Raw genomic sequence first — 22,257 nt, forward strand, 5'->3', positions numbered from 1 at the left:
TACAGATTTGCCTCAACTCACAATGCAGTTCTGTCCCGATAAAGCCATCAGAAGTTGAAAATAGAGTAAGTCAGAAATGCATTTAATACACCTACCCTACCGAACATCATAGCTAAGCCTCACCGACCCTGAGCATGCTCAGAACATTTACTTTAGCCTACAAGTTGGGCGATCTCATCTAACACAAAGCCTAGCTTATAATAAAGTGTTAAATATCTCATGGAATTTATTGGATACCATACTAGAAGTGAAAAAGAGAATGGTTATATGGGTACAAAATGGTAGTAAGTGTATCAGGTGTTTATCCTTGCGATCCCAGGGCTGACTGAGAGCTGTAGCCACTGCCACCGCCCAGCGCCACAAGAGAGTGTCATACTACATATCCCTAACCCAGGAAAAGATCAAAATTCAAAGTACAGTTTCTACTGAATATGCGTGACTTTCGCACTGTCATAACATTGAAAACTTCTGAGTTGAACTGTCCTAAGTTGAGGACCATCTGTATTTGAATTCCATATTATGAATATATTATTTATATGTATACACATATATTATCTCTTTCATATTTATTATTTTACCCAGTTTTATTCTTTTATATATATATATTCATATATATATATTTTTTATCCAATTAGAGTTATCCAAATAATTACCTGTTTATTGCACTTTCATCTCTTCCTAAATCTCTGATCCAGAATTATTTTCCTTCTGCCTAAAGAATAACTTTTAGTATTTCCCTTAGGTCAGATCTCCTGGTAAAAGTTTTTCTCATTTCTGTATCTGAAAATTTCTCTATTTTGCTTTTGGTTTTGAAGTGCAGTTTTTCTGGATATTGAATTCTACCCGGGCAGCTGTTCTCTCTCTGCACATTGAATATTTGTTGCATTGTCTTTGAGAAGTCATGTGAGGTCACGTGGTAGCTCCTTTGGAGGAAATGTCTCTTTTTTCCTCTGGAAGCTTGTAAGATTTTCTGATTGTTCTTGGTTTTCAGCACTTTTACTGTAAGGTACTCTGTATTTACCCTGCTTGTTTGTGATTCTTGAGTCTGTGGATTGACATCTTTTACCAATTTTGGCAAAATTCTCGGGCATTCTCTCCTCAAATATCATATCTGCCCTCTTTTGCTAATCTTCTTTCCTTGTGCCTCTGCAGCCAAGTATAGGAGCAGCTTTTCATTGTGTTCTTTCTCTTGCCTTCCTTTCTGAGTAGGCCGTCCTTTCGTCTCACCGTGCTTCACTCTGGGTGTTTCCTTTGGTTTTTTCATCCTGTTTTCAGCTATGTCCATTCTGTTGTCAATCCATACCCACTGAGTTTTTCATTTTGGTTATTTTATTTTTCAATTCCATTTCCATTTCTTTTTGAAACTTTCTTTATCCTGATCTCCTGTGTCTTTAAAGTATTGTCTGGTTTTTATTGTGGTGTTGTTAATGTTGACTTCTTTTCTCATATTTCTGATTTTTAATGAATATGCTACATATCATATTAACCAGACAGTTTGTACAAATCATTTGGGTTTTACTGTGACCTTATTTTCCTACAGAGAACGTTTCTCTTTGCTTCTTACGAGGAGGATAACATGATATACCTTTGATTTTGGATTTGGATTACCTCATTGTCTACATTTGTCCAAACTCATCACATGGTTCACTTAACATTTGTGCATTTCCTGATTTATAAATTTTATGTAAAGTACCATAAAGAAATTTTGAACTGTAAGGAAGTGATATGCATGTTGAAATGTTTAGGGGTGAAATGTACTGATGTTTGCAGATTTCTTTGCAATGCATCAAAAATAAAATGGGTTGAAAGAAGGATAAATAGGGGTGGGTTGATAGGTATGTGGTAAGAAAATCTAGCAAATGCTAATGGTAGAATCTAGGCGGCAGTACATGGTATTCACTTTAAAGTATTTCTACTTTATTGTATGTGTGAAAATATTTGTAATACAATTTGGAACAACATTAGACTGGGACAACATTGTACTTTGTCATATTCTTCTTTGTCTTTGTTGATTGTTCTTGAGATACAAGTCAGAATATTTGTTACATTGATATGTTACCTTCTTGTTATAACACAGACTCCTCTATTCTGGAATTTGATGTGACATCAATGGAAATATATATATTGCATGAATCCTTGTTACACTAAAGTCTGCCTGTCATTGGATCCTGTAGCGTGAACATTAAGGACAGTATGAAATCTCTGAATCTTGAGATTTCAAGACCTAGAATCATCGCTAACTTACTTTGTAACCTTGGGAAAATATCTCATGTGTTCTGAGCCTCAGCTTAATTTTTCATCTATGGAATGAAAACACTTCTGTAGTATTGAGTTCCTCTCTTTGTGTTTACCCCTCAGTCAGAAATATTCCTTAGAGCTAATACTCAAAAGGCAAATACATTTCTCCTTTACCGTTTTGTTTATATGTTTGGAATCTTACATTAAATCAGAAGTCTTACATGCATATGTGTAAAGAGAGTCTGTAATGTTCAAAAGTTCATGGGGTGCTCTGTGGCTCAGTCAGCTAAAGTCTGACTCTTGGTTTTGGCTCAGGCAGTGATCTCAGCATCATGGTATTGAGCCCCATGTCAGGCTCTGTGCTCAGTGCTGGAGTCTGCTTGCTCTCTCCCTCATCCTCTGCCCTTCCCCTGCTGGGCACATGCTCTCTCTCTCTCTCTCTCTCAAATAAATGTGAGAAATCAGAAAAAAGAAAGTTCACATCAATGTGCACAGTGCTACAGCTGGCCAGAGGCTCTCTTTCATGTGTTTTCTGCGAGCCGCATTCACTAGCATACCAGCGAGTACAGAACACCTGAGTACAGTCTTGACTCATTGGTATGCTGGTGAATGTGGGCTCCCAGAAAGGGATGGTAAGGTGGAAGGGAGGGGCGAAAAAGAAGGAAGAAAGAGAAAGACAAAGGGGAAGAAAAAAGAAAGGCTCCAATTATTAGCATTTGCCAACTTCTGTGGTGTAAATAATCCTTCCGTCACCAGCACGACATCCCTGCACATGGAGTTAGCGGAGGAGTGACAGTTGGCTGCAGCTGGCTGCAGTAGTCTGTCTGTTGTCTTATACTCAGTTTCTAATTCATTGGGCTGTATAACTGTTATGGTTTATGTAGCCACTTAAAGTATCTGTGTAGGCGTGCATGTTGGCTATTTTTGTGAAAAAAATATTCAGAATACAGAAGTTATTTGTAAATTGCATGACATTTTCTGGCCCAATTGAAAATGCCTTTTCTCTTCAGCAAGTTTGGTGTGCACAAAAATATCTGGCTCCGTATGTTTCAGAGGAAAGTCTGAACTTGGTGGTGGTGATTAGAAATGTCTGTTATGCGTCTGTTACAGTGATCTGAGCAGGTGTGGAGTTAAAGGGAGTCTTCTCTTTTTATTTTAGGCATTTTTGTTGCCTTCCTGTGACATCGCTGTAACAAGGAAGGTAGTTCCAGTGTACAGAAAGTGGATTCTCCAGGACAAACCTGTGTTCATGGAAGAACCAGATAAAAAAGAAGCTGCCCTAGAAGATGCTGAAAAATTAGGATTTTCAGAGACTGACAGCAAAGAGGTAATACGTTGTCGCTTGTTTCAGCTGGGAGTACACGTATTTTAGCAAAGTCTACCCGATCGGGCGAGGGTGCCAGTCAGTGGGGCACAGGCCGGCGGGGCTCTTTTATCGTAGTTGCTTCTCTCCAGTTGCTGAGTTCCGTGAGGACCTGCTTCAGTGAGGCTGCTTCTGGGCTGTCTTCAGGATCATTGGTCACCTCCTTCCCCTCAGGCTAGGTCCGGCTGTGCATGGCAGCTTTGTCATTCACTGTGGCGGCAGACTTGTTTTATGAACCATTGTATGTTCACACGTCTGCGTGTGAGACTAAAAATGTCACTGCCGTATTGGTATTGACATGTTTAAACAAATAGCATTTGAGAAACTAAATTTAGAATGTTTTGGCAGTCTTGTCTTGTGCAGTGGCCTGCCCAGAGCAGCCGAAAGGACTAACCCAATAATGAGTGCTATCTCTTCTCTTAAGAAGCCTCACTTCAGGGCTGGGTGCTGTCCTCAGAGTGAGTGCTGCTGGAATGGAACTTTTCGTCCTGGTTAGGTAAAGCTAGAGGCTGGATAAACCTAAAACAACACAGTGGGATCTCTTCCTGAAACAAAATATCTGTCATATTTCTATTTCTGGCATGCTGTTTTGAAACTAGTCTGAGAAATTATTTTTTTTAAGATTTTTATTTATTTATGTGACAGAGAGACAGCCAGCGAGAGAGGGAACATAGCAGGGGAGTGTGAGAAGAAGAAGCAGGCTCCCAGCGGAGGAGCCCGATGTGGGACTCGATCCCGGAACACCGGGATCACGCCCTGAACCGAAGGCAGACGCTTAAGCACTGTGCTACCCAGGCGCCCCTGAGAAATTATTTCTAAAAGTGGGTGTTGCAGCAATTAACAACAAACATTTAAGACTATTTGTAATCAAAGGCATATCACTTTTAAATATCTGTATTTATTCCATAATTTTTGATTTTTTAATATTGGTGAAATCATTTTAATAACTGGTCATGAGGTCAAAATGAATAGATAAGCAAATGGAATTTATCACACATTTTAAAGGTCTGTTTTAGAGACTCATTCAGTCACTGGACCTGCGTTTATTTCTTCAGCACATACTAAACACTAGGCACTGTTTGAGGTGCTGGAGGTGGTGAACAAAATGGAAAAAAGACTCGCCCTTCTAAAACCTCTATTCTCATGAATTTTGGTGAGTGTAAGGAATTAAATATGTGAACATGTACTTCTTCCCCCTCCGTTAACTGGTTTTTATTTTCTAAAGACCTCATCTGACGGTTCTCGTCATAAGCGATCTTCCAGTTGGGGACGAACATACTCCTTCACGAGTGCAGTGAGCAGAGGATGTGTGACGCAAGAAGAAAATAAGAACGGGAAAGCCGGGGCCCAGGCTATGCTGCAGGTACGTGGCTGCCCGGAAACATAAAGACCTCTGGTTTGAGTCCATTTGAACATTTTGTTTATTGTGATAGCATCATTAAAGTACGGGGATATTTGTATCTACCTGTCAGTAAACAGCTCTTAAGTTCTCATTCTGAGTTTTCTTCCTGACCGCTCATCTTCAGTTTGTAAAGATTCTTTTCTAGTCGAAGGAGACCTATGAGCTGGTTGCAGTTTTTGAGAGGGATTATTACGCAGTGAATGTGAAATGACTGAGATCTAAATCTTAAAAATCATGTCCTGAACACATATGGGGAGTTAGTCCGTCATCTGGACTCTAATTTGCAAGACAAGCATGGTGATTCTATAATCCCATAAAGAATATTCTTCTTAAAAATTGCCTGTTTGATGATAAATGCTCTACTTTTTAAATCTTTATCTGTATGAGTATTTAAATAGAACCAGTGCCATTTGGGAACATTGGAAAGAACAACTTTGGCTGATCACTTAATCTTCCCAGACCTCAGGATTTTACCTCAAAAATGGGGATTGGGAGATTGATTACCTCTTGGCTCCCATCTAGGTGGAAGGTTGTTAGGACTCTAAGTGAAAACACAGAATGCCTCTTTTTCCCCTGCTCCCTGGCGCCCACCCTCTACCCCATATCCACCTGAGCTAGCATAGGCATAGCTTGCCTGTTGCCCAATTTTCAATGACATGCTTTTGTCATCCATCTCTCAGTAGGATTCCTTGTCATGGTATCCTTTTTGCTTTCAGGTTCATTAGCAGTTTAATACTCCGTAACTATTGAATCTTCTCATTTTTCAGTGAAAATCAGCAAATAATTGGAAATCAACTTGAAACAAAATGAAGATGATTTTACTTGAGTAGCTTCAAAGAACTCCGGTGCCAGTTGTTAGGAAAATCTGTGCCCTCACCAGAGAAGTGCATGCCGGAGTCCCTAGCCTGGGTCCCTTGGTATTCCTTGTCCTCCAAGTGGATTGCCATATGCCGTCCTCAGCCATCCCACTGCCAGTATCTCCCTAGGTTCAGGAGAGTGTTAATTTGTTTTCTGAAAGGATGAGTTACATCAACTTGGCCAAACCAAGAAAAAATACTTTCCACTTGATTGTAGCACAACAGTGTTCAAAAATGTTTAGTTTGGATTCTAATAGCTGTGTTTGTTCTCTTTGTATCCAGTATCTTTGGTCCTTTCCTTGGTTCATTAGGAAAAAGTGGCCAAGTACAGGTTGAATAAGCTAGTACTCTTCTCCAGTTGCTGTTGAGAGGTACAATTTGGACGTATTAATTTCTTTTTAATTTTTACCTTAACCAGTACTGACATGGTAGTAAGAAAGATTCATGGAGTTGGCGTTTTGATCTTTTTTAAAAAAGAAAATGAGCGGAGAATATAATATATGAAGACTCCTCACTTTTACTTGGGAGTATGCAAAGTTTCCAATTCACATCAAGAAACCAAATACCTTGAGGGAAAGATCTGTCTTGCAGCAGATCGTCTATGCCCTACGTCTTCCAAACACATGGCCGCGAGGGGCAGCTGGGTGGCTCAGTCGGTTAAGCCTCCGACTCTTGATCTCTCAGCTCAGGTCTTGATCTCAGTCAGGGTAGTAAAAAAATAAAGTGGCCACTAAAATTATACTACCACTGCTAGAGTTGGTTAGTCAAAAAGTTCTTTGTTTTCCTTTTTCCCACTTGAAATCTAGGAAAGTCTTCACAATTGCTGTTATCATCTGTTACCAATTATTACAGTGCTTATTTAGTAATTCTTTCTAGAAAAGTAGGCCCTGACACCTTTTTAATCTTGCACAAGATAATCTTAGAGGCTGTCAATATTTAAATTCACCCACTTGACTTTTGAGCATGTTTATTTTAATTTCTTCAGTCCGTTTGTGCATCTATTTTAAGATGTTGTGTTGATAGATTTCATTCCCAGGTGAGCCAGAGAATTCTGTTTGTTCCCAGATCCTTTGAATTTGTACTGCTGAACACAAGGGAGACTTAAGAAGGCATAGGATCTAGGTAGATGGTACCCATCCACCTTCATCACCAGACTGACAACTCAGTCTCCTAAACTGAAGGGTCACTGGTGTCGTCTGTAGTGCCCCTAAGCAGTCACTTACGACTACGTAACAGGCCACATCTGTGCGTCTCACCATTTTCTACTGAAACACCCCTGACAGGAACGGACAGTGAACTTGTACCCCAAAGGTCTGAGGTAGAGTGTAGAGCTGTTGGCTGGTCATCTAAGTTTTTTTGAATCTGTTTTTATCTCAAGAATTCACATAGGTTTTATATCCTACTGCCTAATATCGTTCTCCTAGTCAAGGTATATGCACCTGGAAGCTATGTACTGTTGACCATGTGGCCTTGCCGGTTTCCTGCCTCCCTACAGCTACTAGAGATCTGCGCCCGTGTTGGGTGGTGCTGGCCGTGCTTCCTACCTGCAAAGTTCATGTGCTGGGAGATTCCACAGCAATCAGATGGTTTTTCCCAGCCACTGTCTGACCACTGCTCCTCTTCCTCTCCCTGTCCCCGACCCCAAAATTTCTCACCCAGAAGCAGTGATCCTATCTTACTGTTTTCCCCTTTTCTTTTGAGGTAATGTAAAAAGAAGTCTTCAGAAACTTTTCTGATTCATAAATTTTCTAAAGTTGTACTATTAATTTGTATTAATAATTTTTTTTCTAGGAAAGGTCTTTCAAGTGTGTCAGGTGATTCTAAGAGAAGCATTTTAAAAAATCTTGAGTATGTGTTGGTACCACTTGCCTTAGTTGAAATGACTCAAAGGTGATTGTTTAGTAGAGGGAAATTAATATCATTATCTTTAAGAAAAATTTGTTCAGATTTATGTGTTTAGTTCCATTTATATGTTTACTGTAAAATTTGTTGATTTCAAGGTATTTTTGACAAATGCAACAAACGTCTTTTTGTTGGAACCATGTCCTGAAGTTCCCATGCTCTTAAGAGAACAAGCTGATGCCTGTAAAGCTGTTTTGATTATTCGTAGGCGCATGATAATGGAGCTTACAATGAATAAAAAGACATGGTAAGTTTATTTCAAATTCATTAATACTGTAAAACAGATGTTTCTCTTTTTCAACATAATAATTAGAACATCAAAGCCTCCACTTACTGATGGCTTTACAAAGTGAACAGTAAGATGATAATCAATCTTCTGTAACAGTTTCTGTGAATTATGAAGAAGGTAAGTATCTAGCACTTTGATAGTTTATTTTTATTATTGGCTTTAAAAATGTTACTGAATGAAAAGTAGTCATATTACTTAATAGTAGATTTTTCCATTTTAAATTGTCATCAGACTGCTTTGTGGAAAAGCAATGTAACTGGTGTTTTCTATCATTCTTCATAAGCCCAGGAGAGGTTGTTAATTGCTGTGAAATGCTGTTAACTGATTTTTATTGCTTCCAATTTGAAGCTTTAAATTCACTTTGGAAAACCAATTATCTGAAATGACAGACTGTCAGAATGACTGAATAATAGTACCGTCAAACATATAGTGGCGTCATGAAAATGTGCTTATGCGAAATGTTTTCGTTTTTCTCCTTTGTTTTTGTTTGGTGTCTCTGTGTTTATAATACCCCTGAAAGTACACAGTGCTGTGGGTTTTTCCCATGCCCCCGTCCCATGATGAGCGCATCACTCCAGCTTAGGAGGTGCTTTCAGACATTCTCAGCAACGGAGACCTCAGAGCCACTCTGTAACCCTCTTTCTTCATGCCCCTCAGTTCTGGTTGTAAAATGCCTCTCCAGCCTGTCCTTTACGTGTTCCTCCCACCCATTGCTGCCCTGGGGCGGCCTGGCTGGGTCAGCCCTGCTGTCAGTGGGCTTTGGCCTCTGTGCTCAGTGCTCAGGGCTGCTGCAGACCAGCTCTGGTGGCCGCTTCCCTCCTGGAAGTCCTCAGTGGGGCCCCGTTACCACACCTGTGTTCTGGATGCTTTTTCTCGATGTCCTTGAGTCAGCACTAAAGGGAAAGCTCTGTGTGCACCTGGTGGAAAGCATAGAAATGAGGCAGGACTGACCTGGCAGGGGCCCCTAGGGCTGTGGAGTCCAGCCTTTTCCTTTCTCCCATGAAGGGAGGGTGGGCCCAAAGGAATCCCATCAGGTAGCAAGTTCACTGGTACAGAAACCACAGGAATCAAAATGATTATTTTAGGATGTAAATTCCAGGGGCGCCTGGGTGGATCAGTCGTTGGGCATCTGCCTTCGGCTCAGGGCGTGATCCCGGTGTTCAGGGATCAAGCCCCGCATCAGGCATCTCTGATGGGAGCCTGCTTCTTCCTCTTCCACTCCCCCTGCTTGTGTTCCCTCTCTCGCTGGCTGTCTCTCTCTCTGTCAAATACATAAATAAAATCTTAAAAAAAAAAAAAGAAGTAGAATAGTTGTTGTACCGAGAGTTTTGTCTTCTCCCAAGTTACAGCCAGGACCAGCTGCAGACACCAGGGGATTTTGAACCAGTAGCTTTGTTCATGATAATAGCTGATTTCTCCGTAGCTCAGATCCTGATTACAGTTGATCAAATAAATTTTGAGACGCTAAAAGAAAATCAAGATCAAGTGCTTTTTATTTTAAAGTTCATTTTATTCCTAGTAATTTAAAATATTTTGTTAAAACTCATTCTTCTTCCAAATGAGGGTGATTCAGTTCTCTTGTTGGCTCGTTGGTTTTAGACGCTCATGGTGGCGTGGATCCGAGCAAACCTGTGTGTGTACATTTCTCGAGAGCTCTGGGATGACTTCCTTGGTGTGCTGTCCTCCCTCACGGAATGGGAAGAACTCATAAACGAGTGGGCCAACGTCATGGACTCCTAGACAGCAGTGCTGGCGAGAACTACTTACGGAGTTGAGATGACAAACCCACCTCTGGACAAACTAAGTGAACAAAAGGAAAAGAAGCAGCGAGACAAAGGTACTTCTACTCTTACAGAGGAATACCAGATGTCTGAGATGGAGGCGGAGTGTGTCTATACATATAGGCAGTTAATGCATGGAATTTTGGAATAAACCATACAGGCCGTGTCTTTTTAATGGTGGCGTCGGATGGTGTTTCATAGCACTCTGTCCTCGTAGTAAGGATGATGAATTTATGAAGGGGCTGTGGAGGAAGAAAGAAGATGAAGGGGAGTAGCAGTAGTAGCAACAGGAATAATAATAATGGCTCGTGCTTGTATGTATTCTCTCTCTTCACCCTCTTGGTAACTTCTGAGTTACTATCCAGGTATCACAGGCAGAAACTGAAGTACAGAGAGTCCGTGGTGATGGGCTCACTCAAGGTACCTAGCTGAGAAGTGGGAAAGCCAGAAATCGAAGCTGGGCAAGTCCAGCTCCAGGCACCACACTAGAAAGACGTATTCCAGTGCCTGCTTAGGCAAGCTAGAAAAATTCTGAGTGTTTCAGATGGGAGTCATTTTGGCTTTTTTTGTTCTAGATAAAAGTTGTTCTGAGACCTCGAGTCAGATCAAGGTGGAAAACATCAGTGGTGGTTTCTACTGGGGACAACAATTTGTCTTCATTACTGTTTTAAGGCTGTGACACAGTCTTGAGATTAATTCCCTTCTACTCCAATTTATTGTGTAAAGATTTTGAGGCAGTTCATAGAAGTACCTATAATACAATAGATAAAATGGGTAAGGACACTGGGGCAAATTTAAAGGGAGCGGAGTTGCCGGAGTGGTTAAGATGCCAGAATGCATGCCAGAGAGCCCCGTATGCTTGCTAGGGAGGGAGAAGGGGAGCAAGCTTAGATGTGACTCTGATCTTCACAGGGTTACAGCAGAGGATCACAGATTACAAATGGGGAACATCGACAGCTTAGGTGATACATAGCTTTTCTTGGTCCTAAAACTTGGGAGTAGTTTCTTCTCCCAAGATGCATAAAGTATACATTGCTTGCTTTGGGTAGACTATAGCCTCAACAATAGCCTTATTATAGACTGTATCAGCTTTTCCTGTGTGACAGATCACCCCAAAACATAGTGACTTAAAGGAACAGCCAGTTGTTTAAATCATGATTTTATGAGTTGGCAGTTTGGGTTGGACACAATTGGGAGTTCTGCTGGATTCCCTCCTGTGTTTGTGGTCAGCTAGGCTGTCAAATAATCAGCCAGGCAGCTCTAGGGTTGGCCAGCTGTCAGCTGGGGCAGTGATGGGGGGACTTGGCCACATATCTTTTATTGCCCAGCAGGTCAGCTCAGGCTTTTTTGGTGAGGTTTTAGGTTTCCAGGAGCAGCAACAGGGCAAGCCCAGATTTTCCAACGCATTTCAAATCTCTGCTTGCTCATTTTGCTAGCAAAGCAAGTCATGTGATGAAGCCCAGGGTCATTGTGGGAGAGGCCCACAGAGGATGTGGATGTGGGGAGGTGTGAACCAATTATGGTGATTACTTAACCATATAAACATGTCATTAATGGGACTGATTCTTATAATATCTTCGCTGCAGTCTGTGAGTGGCTGTATTTATTTATAGGAAGGTAAACAATCTGAAAAACAGTTTATGGAATGATACAGAATGAATTCAATTATGTAATTAATGCCTTTGTCAAATATTTCTGATTGATCTATCATCTTGCTTATGAGGAGATAATGCTAAGTGAAATAAGTCAAGCAGAGAAAGACAATTATCATATGGTTTCTCTCATCTATGGAACATAAGAACTAGGAAAATCGGTAGGGGAAGAAAGGGATAAAGAAAGGGGGGTGATCAGAAGGGGGAATGAAGCATGAGAGACTATGAACTCTGAGAAACAAACTGAGGGCTACAGAGGGGAGGGGGATGGGGGAATGGGATGGGCTGGTGATGGGTAGTAAGGAGGGCACGTATTGCATGGTGCACTGGGTGTTATGCGCAACTAATGAATCATCGAACTTTGCATCAAAAACCAGGGATGTGCTGTATGGTGACTAACATAATATATTTTTAAAAAAATTTTTTTAAATTAAAAATAAAAATGAATTCAAATGTTCATTATAAAAATACTTGCCTCTAAGCACTGGATTTGTGGAAACAAAACATACTCTCAGGAACCTGGGTGTGAAAACGACCCTTAGGTGGCAGCCACCAGCACATTACCTGTGCAGAAATCTCTGTCTCGGTCTCTTATCTCCTGTATTTCTCTTGGATCCTTGACCACTCATTTGAAATACTTGACCAGAGCTCTAGGAGAGGAAAGCAGAGAAGTGGTACCTAATTTTGCAACAAGAGAAGCTGCCGATTATATACAGTTGGATTTATGAAATCTGCTGAGTAACACAGGCTATGCAATGAATGATAAGGAAGTCAGCCTTTAGATTATTTTTCTTGTCTTATCCTTTATCAGGCTGTGTTCTGTTCTCCGAAAGGAGCCACCGTGGGGAGATCCTGTTCTCTCAGCTGGCAGAGCCACCCGGATGTGGCCGAGCCAGTGCGATCGAGGAGCGCCACCACATCTGGGGCACCGGGAGCTGAGAAAGCAAGAAATATTGTTCGCCAGGATACAACTGGTAAACGTTTATTTAAGTGCTTCTGTGAGGTCCAGTTGCTATCTAAGATGGATTTATAGGAATAAAATGTTATAAAAGCTTTAAAATTCGACTCAGAACATAAATACATGGCCTTTTATTAAGTAGGATGTTTCCGTATCTTTTAATTGTCTCTTCTGTTCTCTTCAAATCTGTTTTTGATACTTATTTCTGAATCATTCATTGTGAAAAAGAACTTGAGCTGTCACTACTGAGTGAGATATATGTGCAAAAGAGAAAACAGATACTTTGTTAGAAGCCTAAAACAAATAGATTCTCAGTAATCGCACAGCTGCATCATGTTGTTGAGCAGCGTGAATCTTAGTGTGGCGCTGTTCCAACACAGAAAAAGAGAATAATGCACATAGTTTGCAGGACTGGAGGGGGATATTGAAGTGCCTTGCTTCTGTTGGGAAGTGGAGCTTTACATGCCTGGGGCTGTTGTCCTTCTACCCTGTTCCCTCAGTGAAAAACAATGGAATGAAATCCATGGTCTCCACCCAGACTCAGGCCAGATTCTCAGCTCCCTGAGGTCCAGCTCTGACCTGTGACCCCTACGTAGGACATAAGTCTTGCATGGGAAATGGCTGGGTGAACCAAGGTCCCCCTGTTCTCTAGGAGCTGTTCAAGAAGCTGCTGCCCCATTAGTGCCTGGGCTCCATCTGGACCAAGCGCAACAAGCCTGGCAGTGAGCACCTGGCACCCACGGTCCGGGCCACTGTCGCCCAGTTCAACGGTGTGGCCAAGTGTGTCATCACCACCTGCCTTGGCAACCCAAGCATGACAGCCCGGGACAGGGCCATGGTGGTGGAGCACTGGATCAAGGTGGCCAAGGTATTCAACGGGAAGCCCAGCCGAGGTGCTCTCCTGAGTCTCGGGCACTGCTCTTCCCTTGATCAGGTCTCAGGGTGGAAGGCCCTGGTCTTTGCCCTAGGACTGTGCAGTCCCTAGGCTCTTTGGTCCAGGGGCATGCTGACCTCGCCTTGCGTGGCCCTATGCTGGGATGTCCGTTTCTGCCTGGCTCCTTCCTTGGAGTGAGGTAAAATCCTCCTCCTCCTCTGGGCCTCACGTGTGCCCTTCGGCACGTCCCTGGACAGCGGCTTCCTCCAGCAGGAGTGCCTTCCCCTGAGGGGGACTGAAGCTTGAGAGCCAATAAGGTGCTGGCTCCCCACATGACAGCCCATTCTCTTCCCTCCCCAGGCCTGTCAAGCCCTGAGGAACTACTCCTCCTTACATGCCATCCTCTCGGCTCTGCAGAGTGTCTCCATTCAAGGCCTCAAGAACACGTGGGGGAAGGTTTCCAGGTGAGTAGGCCTCTCTCCATGGAGGGACCAGGATGGACGACGGAGCTCCCAGAGGCTTGTCCTCTTCCCCCTCAGGCAGCTTGGACCTTCTGGGAGGCGGCAAACCCTGACCACAGGACCTGGGCTGGTGGGTGCGTCTCTCAGCCTTCCTGGTGAAGAGGCCACCATGCCTCCCGCTTTAGAAATCAGTTTTGCCAAATGTCCCACACGGGGCTGAGCTGCATTAAATCTCTTCACGTGTTTCCTTGACAGCCACTAAGCTCTCTGCCCATTTGAACCCCAAATTGACCCAAACAGTGTTTCTCAATGAATATGGGAAGGGAGGCCCAGGACGAGCCACATGAGAGCTCCCTCCCATGTCCTACAAAGACCTTAGTGGTCAGAGGATTCCAGAAGAAACCCTCAACCAGGCAGGTTGACACTTTGGGGTTCTCAAAGAAAAGGCACTCGCACTCAACCCTGCCACATTATTCGTCCATTGATCCTGCCTCCCTTGCCTCTCTTCAGGAAGCCATTGAGGATCTTTCAAAAGCTGTGCAGCAAGGACACCGCACAGGGCAGGAACCTGCTCATCAAGGTAGCCTGGAAGCTGCAGGTCTGGAAAGAGGAGGGGTGGGAGGGAACAGGGTCCTGAGTGGATGAAGTCGGGAATGGTCTGAAGCATTCCTTGGGGAGGGGAAGCCTTTGGCATGAATGTGGCGACAGCCTAGGTGAGGATGCCGTTGGCGGTGAGGGGGCAAGCAGGTGGTGTCCAAGCAGACTCCCTAGCCTTGACACCCTCTCTCTTAGTGTCGACAGCTGCTCCACGTGGTCACCTGGGGTGGGCCAGGAGGCTGGAGCTTTTTCAGGGGAGGGTCCTTGTGGGCAACAGAGAACAGTGACTCATCCCCCTCTCCCCCTTAGGACACAGGGTGTCGTGCCCTTTCTTGGCACTTTCCTCACCAAGTTGCTGATGTTGGATACCGCAGTGGAGGTCTATCTGGAGGTGGGTGAGCCTGAAGATTGTGGGGGATGGACCAGAATCTGGACCTTTGGGAATAGAGCACCCCTGTAATGAGCCCTGAGCTCTCAGGACTCGGCAAACCTACCCTGATGACAGCCTCAGAGCTGGGCCTGTGAGGCCGGGGTCTCTTGCCCATCTCAGCGATGAGTGAGGCGAGACTGCAGTTAGGACATGGCTGCTGGTGCCGAAGACTGGTGAAGCAGCAGAGCTTCCTGAAGGCAAAGCTGCGTGAGGTCTGTCTGAGTGGACCTCAGCCTCCCCCGGTGAGTTTGCCCGTGGGGGGAGAATGAAGTCAGGACCCTCCACATCAGCGAGCACCTCCGTAGCCGCAGCAGCCCCTTCCTGCCTGAGGCTTCGGCCTCCCCTACTGTCTTCCGAGAGGGTGGTGCTGCAGGGTCCAGACCTGTAGCCAGTCCATCTGCCCCATGTCCTCCTTTCTCAGGACCCCAGAGCCTGGCCTACATCCCAAGCCCGCTATCTGTGTATGCACGGCCCCCTCACGGGTCCTGGCCATGGTGCAGCATGAGAAGGGATGGGAATCAAGTGCTCCTAAGAACCAGGGGCCGCATTCTGATGGACTTTGTCTGCATTCCAGGGGAATGAGATCAACCACCACAAAAGAAATAAGGTGAGCATATGTGGCGCTTCCCGCAGGGAAGGGTAGGGAGTGGGCCTCAGAGATGTCCCTGGGAAGAACATTGCTTGGCTCCATGCCCTCCACCTCACATTTCCTGGGATCCCTTGAGAAGAAAGCAGTGCAAGTCCCATCCCGTTAGGAGATGGGGACAGAGCATGGCATCCAGGAGAACTTCCCGGAGGAGGGGCTACTGATACTCACCTCTGAGAACAGGTAGAGACCTGATGAATCTGCAGGGAGGAGGATGGCCATGTGTGCCAGGACCGGGGACGGGTCCCCGGTCCCGCTGCTCAACCCTCACCAGACCCTGCAGCTCCCCGCCCCCCAATGCTCCGTATACATCCTGTGCTTCTCTCTCTGCTCAGGAATACCAAGTCATGACGGACATCATGCTGCTCCAGGTGGCTGCCGAGAATTACACCCTAGAGCCTGAGGATCCTTTTTGGGCCTGGTTCCAGGCTATGGAGCTGCTCAGCGAGGCTGAGAGGTGAGGCCCATCAGGAGCTGGGTCGGTGAGGTTTGGGGTGGACTCTTTCTGCTGGCCACTCCTGGGATCCTCCTTCCCTGGGCAGCCTCAGGCCTTTTTGCCGGGGCGCCAGACTCCAGCTGTGGGCAAATACTGGCAGGGACTCTTGAATGGAAGCTCCTGGGCAACTCACAGGTGTCCCTCTGTCCTTAGCTACACCCTGTCCTGCCAGCTGGAGCCCCGGTCCTAGCTGGTCAGCAGCACTCAGGAAGGAGAAGAACTGGCCGCAGTCAACCTCAGGGCTGAGCAAGTGTCCAGTGGCCCTGCAGGGATTCCTCAGCAGCTGCATCCTTGCGCCCTATTTACTCCACACCCCTTCCCCCCATCTATTTCCTTATGTAGGGGGCACCATTTAGTTGTTTTAAATAGTACTGTGATAGATTTGCATGTTAGGAGAGTAAAGCCCTTGTTTTGTTTTAGAGCCCAGGTGTGTGGTTTGGGTCTTTTACTTCCTGCAGTAATGGAAAACTTGCACAGACTCTCATATTCGTTCCTGACCTAGGAAATCCCCCAGAGTCATCAGCTACTGTACGTGGGAGGAAGGAGAAGTGCCAGCCTTTCTCCCTAGCCACTGGAGGGCACCCCCAAATCCCCCTTACTCAGAGCACGGGTCCATTTCAGTCAATGAATTTGGGCAAACAGCAGAGACAGCCCCTCAGAACTCCTGAGATTTAGAGGTTGCAGGGACTTTCCCAGGAATAGCAACAACCACTGAAAGTGGGAGTCTTTAAGACTTGTACGCCCCAGAACTCCTTCCTGCCCCAGGACTGGGGTTGCTTTTCTCCGCTCTAAGGCCAGGAAGACTGTGTCCTGCTTCTTCCGTTGAGATGCTTTTTTGGTTTAGTGTTTGGTTTTGTATTGCCCCCATATTTGGAACTTGTCGTATTGTAGTTCAATCTCTGGAACTGCATCAGCACCTAGTGGGGAAAAACACGGAAGGAGATCAAATCCTGCGTGTGAAGGGGACAAAGCCAGAGGAAGATAATTTGCAGATGGACTCAGGGCAGGCAGGACTTTCCAGCCTCAGTCTCCCCGTTGGCCGTTTACCAAGTTTGGAATCTTTCTGGGATTCTTGTCAATGATCTCTGGATTCCCTTTCCTGCTTGTTTTGTGTGGTGGGAAAAGATGGGAGGGGTACTTTAAAGGGCACACCTGAGCCTGGTTCCATGAACATCTATGCTGACCTAGGAGCCAGGATTCCCAGCCTTCGTGCATCTCCTTATGCAGTTCTTCTGAAGCAGCAGTTCCCTCCAGGCCCCAGGCTCTGGGTCAGATGCACAATAGCTACTGTTCCCTGGCTGGCATCTGATGGATCAGGGACGGGCTCTTTCTTGCCAGGATAAGGGGCCATATCCTTGACCAGAGAAACCCCACACTCTCCTTGCTGTCCGTCATGACTTTCAGGTCCATGTTTTCTGAAGTCCATCATCTCTATTTCTTTTATAATAATTTTTTTATTATGTTAGTCAGCATACAGTACTTCCCTCGTTTTTGATGTAAAGTTCCATGACTCATTCCTTGCGTCTAAAACCCAGTGCACCATGCAATAGGTGCCCTCCTTAATACCCAACACCAGCCTATCCCAATCCCCCACTCCCCTCCTCTCTGAAGCCCTCAGTTTGTTTCCCAGTGTCCATAGTCTCTTGTGATTCATTCCCCCTTCTGTTTACCCCCCCTTTCTTCTTCCCTTTCTTCTCCTACTGATCTTCCTACTTCTTATGTTCCATAAATGAGTGAAACCATATGATAATTTTCCTTCTCTGTTTGACTTGACTTAGCATTATCTCCTCCAGTCCCGTCTATGTTGCAGCAAATGTTGAGAAATCGTTCTTTTTGATGGCTGAGTAATATTCCATTGTCACTAATATTCAACAGTTTACACACTCAGTCTCAGTTTGCACACTTACACTGACTTGTCCGAAATTAGGTACTCAGCCTGAGCCCCCAGACCTACTGGGTCCCCCGCACATTGAAAGTGAGCAGATGAGAAGCATCTCGCATGCAACTGGTTGCCAAAACAAAGCAGGGGTACGAATACTTCTATCAGACAAAACAGAATATAAAAAAAAAAAGAGTAGTGAGTCACAAAGAAGGACACTGTGTCCCAATCATGGAGACAATGCAACAAGAAGATAGAACAATTTTAAATTTTTAGACACCCATCATAGGAGGACCCAAATACATAAAACAGTTAATAACAAAAAGCAGGCAACTAATTGACTGTAATACAATACATTAGGGGATCTAACACCCCCCTTCTATTAATGGATACATGATCCAAACTGAAAATCAACAAGGAAACAGTGGCTTTGGGTGATGCACTGGTTTTAACAGACGCATGCAGAACATTCCATCCTCCAACAGCACATACTCATTCCTTTTGATTGCACATGGAACGTCCTCCAGAGCAGATCACATATTAGGCTACCGAACAAGTCTCTACTAATTCAAAAAGATGGAAGTCATAGCATACATCTTTTCTGACCACAATGGTATGGACTAGAAATCAACCACAAGAGAAAAACCTGGAAAGACCATGAACACAAGGAGGTGAAAGAACACGCTCCCGAGAAATGAGTGGGTCAACCAGGAATTCAAAATAGGAAAAAAAATTACATGGAATCCAAGAACAATGACAAGACAAGCATCCCAAAACTTTGGGATACAACAAAAGTGAATCTTAGAGGACCAGTTACAGCAATACAGGCCAGCTCCAAAAGCAAGAACAATCTCCCATCCCATCACCTGACACAAAGGGATCTAGCATAAGAACAGCAGAGAGCTCTAGAGCAGGGGATCAGCCTTGGCGCGTTGGAGCTCTTGCTGTTGGGCCCATGCATAGCTTCCGTCCTTGCTCAATTTCCCAGCAGGTATGGTGTTCTTTCCTTTCCTGCACAACAACTCCCACCATGTCCACTGGGGAATCAACCCTTTATGGAATTCTAGAATGCTAGAAACTGCCAAAAAGGCCCAGGAAACAACCATGCCTTCCCTATTTGGTATATCAAGGTGCCGATTAGCTTTCTCTTTGGGGAACATTCAACAGTGGTTTTTGAGACATCGTCTTAGGCCTGGATCCCCTGGGGATCTCGTGAAAATACAGATTCTGATTCAGTAACACTGGGAGGGACCTGAGACTCTGCATCTCCAACACGCCCTCTGCGGATGCTGAGGCCACTTGTCCACGGACCACCCTGACAAACGGCGCCAGCAGGCCATTTGACCAAAGTTATCTGTTTCACCACTGAAAACAGAATTTTCAGCAAAGTTTGGCCACAAGAGGAGGACTTTTTATTGCCAGGAAGATAAACAGCCAGGGCAGGGCTTTGTCCACACCTGCAGGCCTCTCCTCCTCTTCTCTTCAAGGGAATATGGAGGCAGGATGGAAGGAGGTCAATAGTTTAGGAGCTTCTTTAGGTCAGTGGGTTTTCTTTCCTGTGCCCTCCTGTATCTCTGCGATGTGTGCAGAGCACAAAGTCCTTCCAAGAGGGATGGCCAAGGCTGAAAGGGGGTAGGGTGGGAGCCTGAGCTCCTGAGTCAGCCCTGGCACGTGGGCAGAGGCAGGTGCTAGGGGCCACTCTGTGTGTGGTGCACGGGCTCCCTCGCAAGTCCCCATGAACGGGCCAGAGGAGCTTCAGAGAGGACGGGCAGAAGACCCAATATTGCTCCAGGCGACAGAGGAGGGAAAAGACTGAGGTTGGTTCATGGCCGAATGGGCTTGGATGTGGCTGCAGGATGGAAAGTGGCTGCAGATATACTACAGCCCCGTTCAGGGTAGTCTTGATAGAATGCAGCGACGGGAAATTCTTTCGAGCATTTCAAAATTCTTTCAATTCTTTCAGGTGGTATGGAAAGAAAAGCAGCCTGAGGAAAGAATATACATTGGCTCGTGGCAGTGGTAGATGATTTGGCTCATTGGTCAGGGACTGGGAGGAAGAAGATTTATGACAATTAGTCCTGGGGAACAGACATGTAGGTGGACCCATGGGAGTGGGCACCAGGTATGATGATCTTTGCATCACACATTGACATCCGCCCAAGCGCATTCAACCTGGAAAAGGCACTAAGCAGCCGAGTACATCTTGGCCACTTGATATCCATTCTAGCCTCTCACATTGCCCATCCCAGTGCTAGCATAACGGGCTCAGGAATGGACATGGTGACAAGGATGGAAGGCAGGGCCCCAAGACCTTCCCATTTCTTCTTTCAGCAACTATGCTCTGAGCGCTCAGCCTGTGCCAGGTGAGTTGGTGCGCCCCAGTGCAGTCTGCAAATGGCCAAGTTGTTTCTGCTGTTCTGATGGAGAACACCTTGAAAGCAAGATGTGTGAAAGAACAGAGCAGATATTATACTCCAGTTACCAGCACAGTGTAGTAGGGAGGGCTAGGGAGTCACAGGAGAGGAGGGTCTGGAAGGCCTCCACATGGTGACATCTGCTGGTAGCAGATTGACAAGAGGGAGCAAGAGCTGCACACCTCTGGGAACAGTGTGTCAGGGAGAGGGCACCGCTGGGGCCAAATCTCTCAGACAGAAACTAGTTTGACCAGAGAAGATTCGGAAAGTGGCCAGAGTGGCTGGTGGAGGCTGGGAGGTGAGAACAAGAGATGGCAGTGGATGGGAGGGCCAGGTGCCGAAGCCTGGTCGACTGAGTTAACTATCTGTTTGTCTCTGAGAACACTACTAGAAAGCTTAGCACTTCTGAAGCGTGATATTTCCTAGCTCCCAATTCGGCGGGGCCTGGAATCTCCGCACAGTTGGGACTGGGTGTTTCTGCCCCCAGGTCTCTGTGTGATGCAATCTGCGCCTCACCCGAGGCCCAACTGTGGTAAGATTTGCTCCCAAGTCACTGATGTGACTAATGTCAGGATTTAGCTCAGACTCAACAAAGTGGGTTTAAGCGAAATCCTGAATTTGAGTTCTTTTCTGCCTATTAGCCTGGGCACTCCCTAGGTTCCTTCCTCTGTGGGCCTTTATGTAGGGCAGTTCTAAACACCAGTGCTTTCTTCCCCAGTGCAGGGATACAGGAAAGAAAGGAAGGGAACAGAAGAGAGTAACAGGAAAGTGACAATGTTTTGTCATATTCTCTTGGTCAGAAACCTATTAGCAACCAGGCAGTGGATAGACAGGGAGGTATATAGCACGGGTGGGGATCCCTGGGAGCCACTGTGGAGTCAACGTGGTGGTATAGTCAGCACATTTCATCCAGACCATGAAACGGAGGTAAGCTTTAAAGTCGATGTGTGTTATGTTAACATGGGTTTGACTCCTGTGTGGCACTTAAGAGACAAAAAGAAAGAACAAAGAGAAAACAAACAAAAAACCAGTCTCAAATGTAGAGCACAGACTGGGGATGGCCAGGTGGGGGGATGGGTGAAATAGGTCATGGGGATTAAGAGTACACTTATGGTGCTGAGCACTGTGTAATGTACAGAACTATAGAGTCCCTGCTGTTCACCTGAAAGGAATATAACACTGTCTGTCAATTATAGTGTAGTTTCAAAACTTAAGAAAAATCGGTCCTATGAGATCTAAGCTTAGGATACGCAGAGTTTCCTCATGAGGTCTCATCGGGCTGAACGTCAATCCACATGAAAGGTAAATGAAAATGTCCAAAGACAAAAGGACAGTCTGTTTCTATGGAAAGGCCAGGGCCCACCTCTGTGTTCACGTAAAAGGTAACGTCCTATGCTACTGGCAGTTGGAGCAGAGTTTCACTCAAGTCCTATTGGAGCGATGCTCCTCTGGTGTTCTCATTCTACTTGGTTGTGTGTCTTCATGAAGTAATTGAAATAACGATTCCTAACCTTTGTCTCGTGGATGAAGCAATATTCGACTATGGGTAGCCATCGAACGTTTGGAGCGGGAACAACTTTCGGAAAATATTTAGCATTCGTATCTCTCATCGTATTACAGATAAGGAAGCTGAAGCCCAACAAGGGCACCCGGGGAACAATAACACAGAGGAGGTTCTCCTGACACCTGGTTCAGGGTCCTAACTCATTGAGGAAGTGTGAAGAACGCCCAACCCTCCAGGGTCAATGGACATATCATTTGAACGTGTCATTTTTAAAGAAAAGTGAAATGCGGTCAAACATGGAAAGACAGAAAATAACATCCTTTTAAAGAAAATCCACTATGATCCTCTACACTGTTTCTTACGTTCCACATACGAGTGAAAACTGATGATAATCGTAGGGGAAAGGAGGGAAAACTGACCGGGAAGCCATCAGAGACGGAGCAAAACCATGAGGGGCTCTTAAGCACAGAGAACAACTGAGGGTGGCTGGAGGGGAGCTGGGTGGGGGGATGGG

The 22,257-nt window shown here is 45.2% G+C and overlaps 1 protein-coding gene and 1 long non-coding RNA gene across 2 annotated transcripts in view; both read left to right on the forward strand.

Moving 5' to 3' along the window:
- The window catches only part of LOC148108169 (ral guanine nucleotide dissociation stimulator-like 2), a 28,098-nt gene extending 12,600 nt beyond the window's left edge, over positions 1–15,498 (forward strand). The window contains exons 4-11 of the mRNA XM_087853870.1: positions 3,398–4,964; positions 7,861–8,009; positions 9,651–9,888; positions 12,296–12,458; positions 13,677–13,780; positions 14,288–14,357; positions 14,684–14,765; positions 15,226–15,498. Of these exons, the coding sequence (XP_087709996.1) occupies positions 12,366–12,458; positions 13,677–13,780; positions 14,288–14,357; positions 14,684–14,765; positions 15,226–15,386 (510 nt within the window). The 5' untranslated portion in view covers positions 3,398–4,964; positions 7,861–8,009; positions 9,651–9,888; positions 12,296–12,365 and the 3' untranslated portion in view covers positions 15,387–15,498. The remainder of the gene's footprint in view (positions 1–3,397; positions 4,965–7,860; positions 8,010–9,650; positions 9,889–12,295; positions 12,459–13,676; positions 13,781–14,287; positions 14,358–14,683; positions 14,766–15,225) is intronic.
- A 176-nt stretch (positions 15,499–15,674) lies between these two features.
- On the forward strand, positions 15,675–16,367 carry LOC148108170 (uncharacterized). Its single transcript, XR_015721200.1, has 2 exons — positions 15,675–15,907; positions 16,100–16,367. It is a non-coding gene; the product is annotated as an uncharacterized LOC148108170 (long non-coding RNA).
- Positions 16,368–22,257: the final 5,890 nt, after the last annotated feature.

This window comes from Ursus americanus, chromosome 22 (assembly GCF_024610735.1).
Source record: "Ursus americanus isolate L20-20 chromosome 22, mUrsAme1.1.p, whole genome shotgun sequence".
Lineage (NCBI taxonomy): Eukaryota > Metazoa > Chordata > Mammalia > Carnivora > Ursidae > Ursus > Ursus americanus.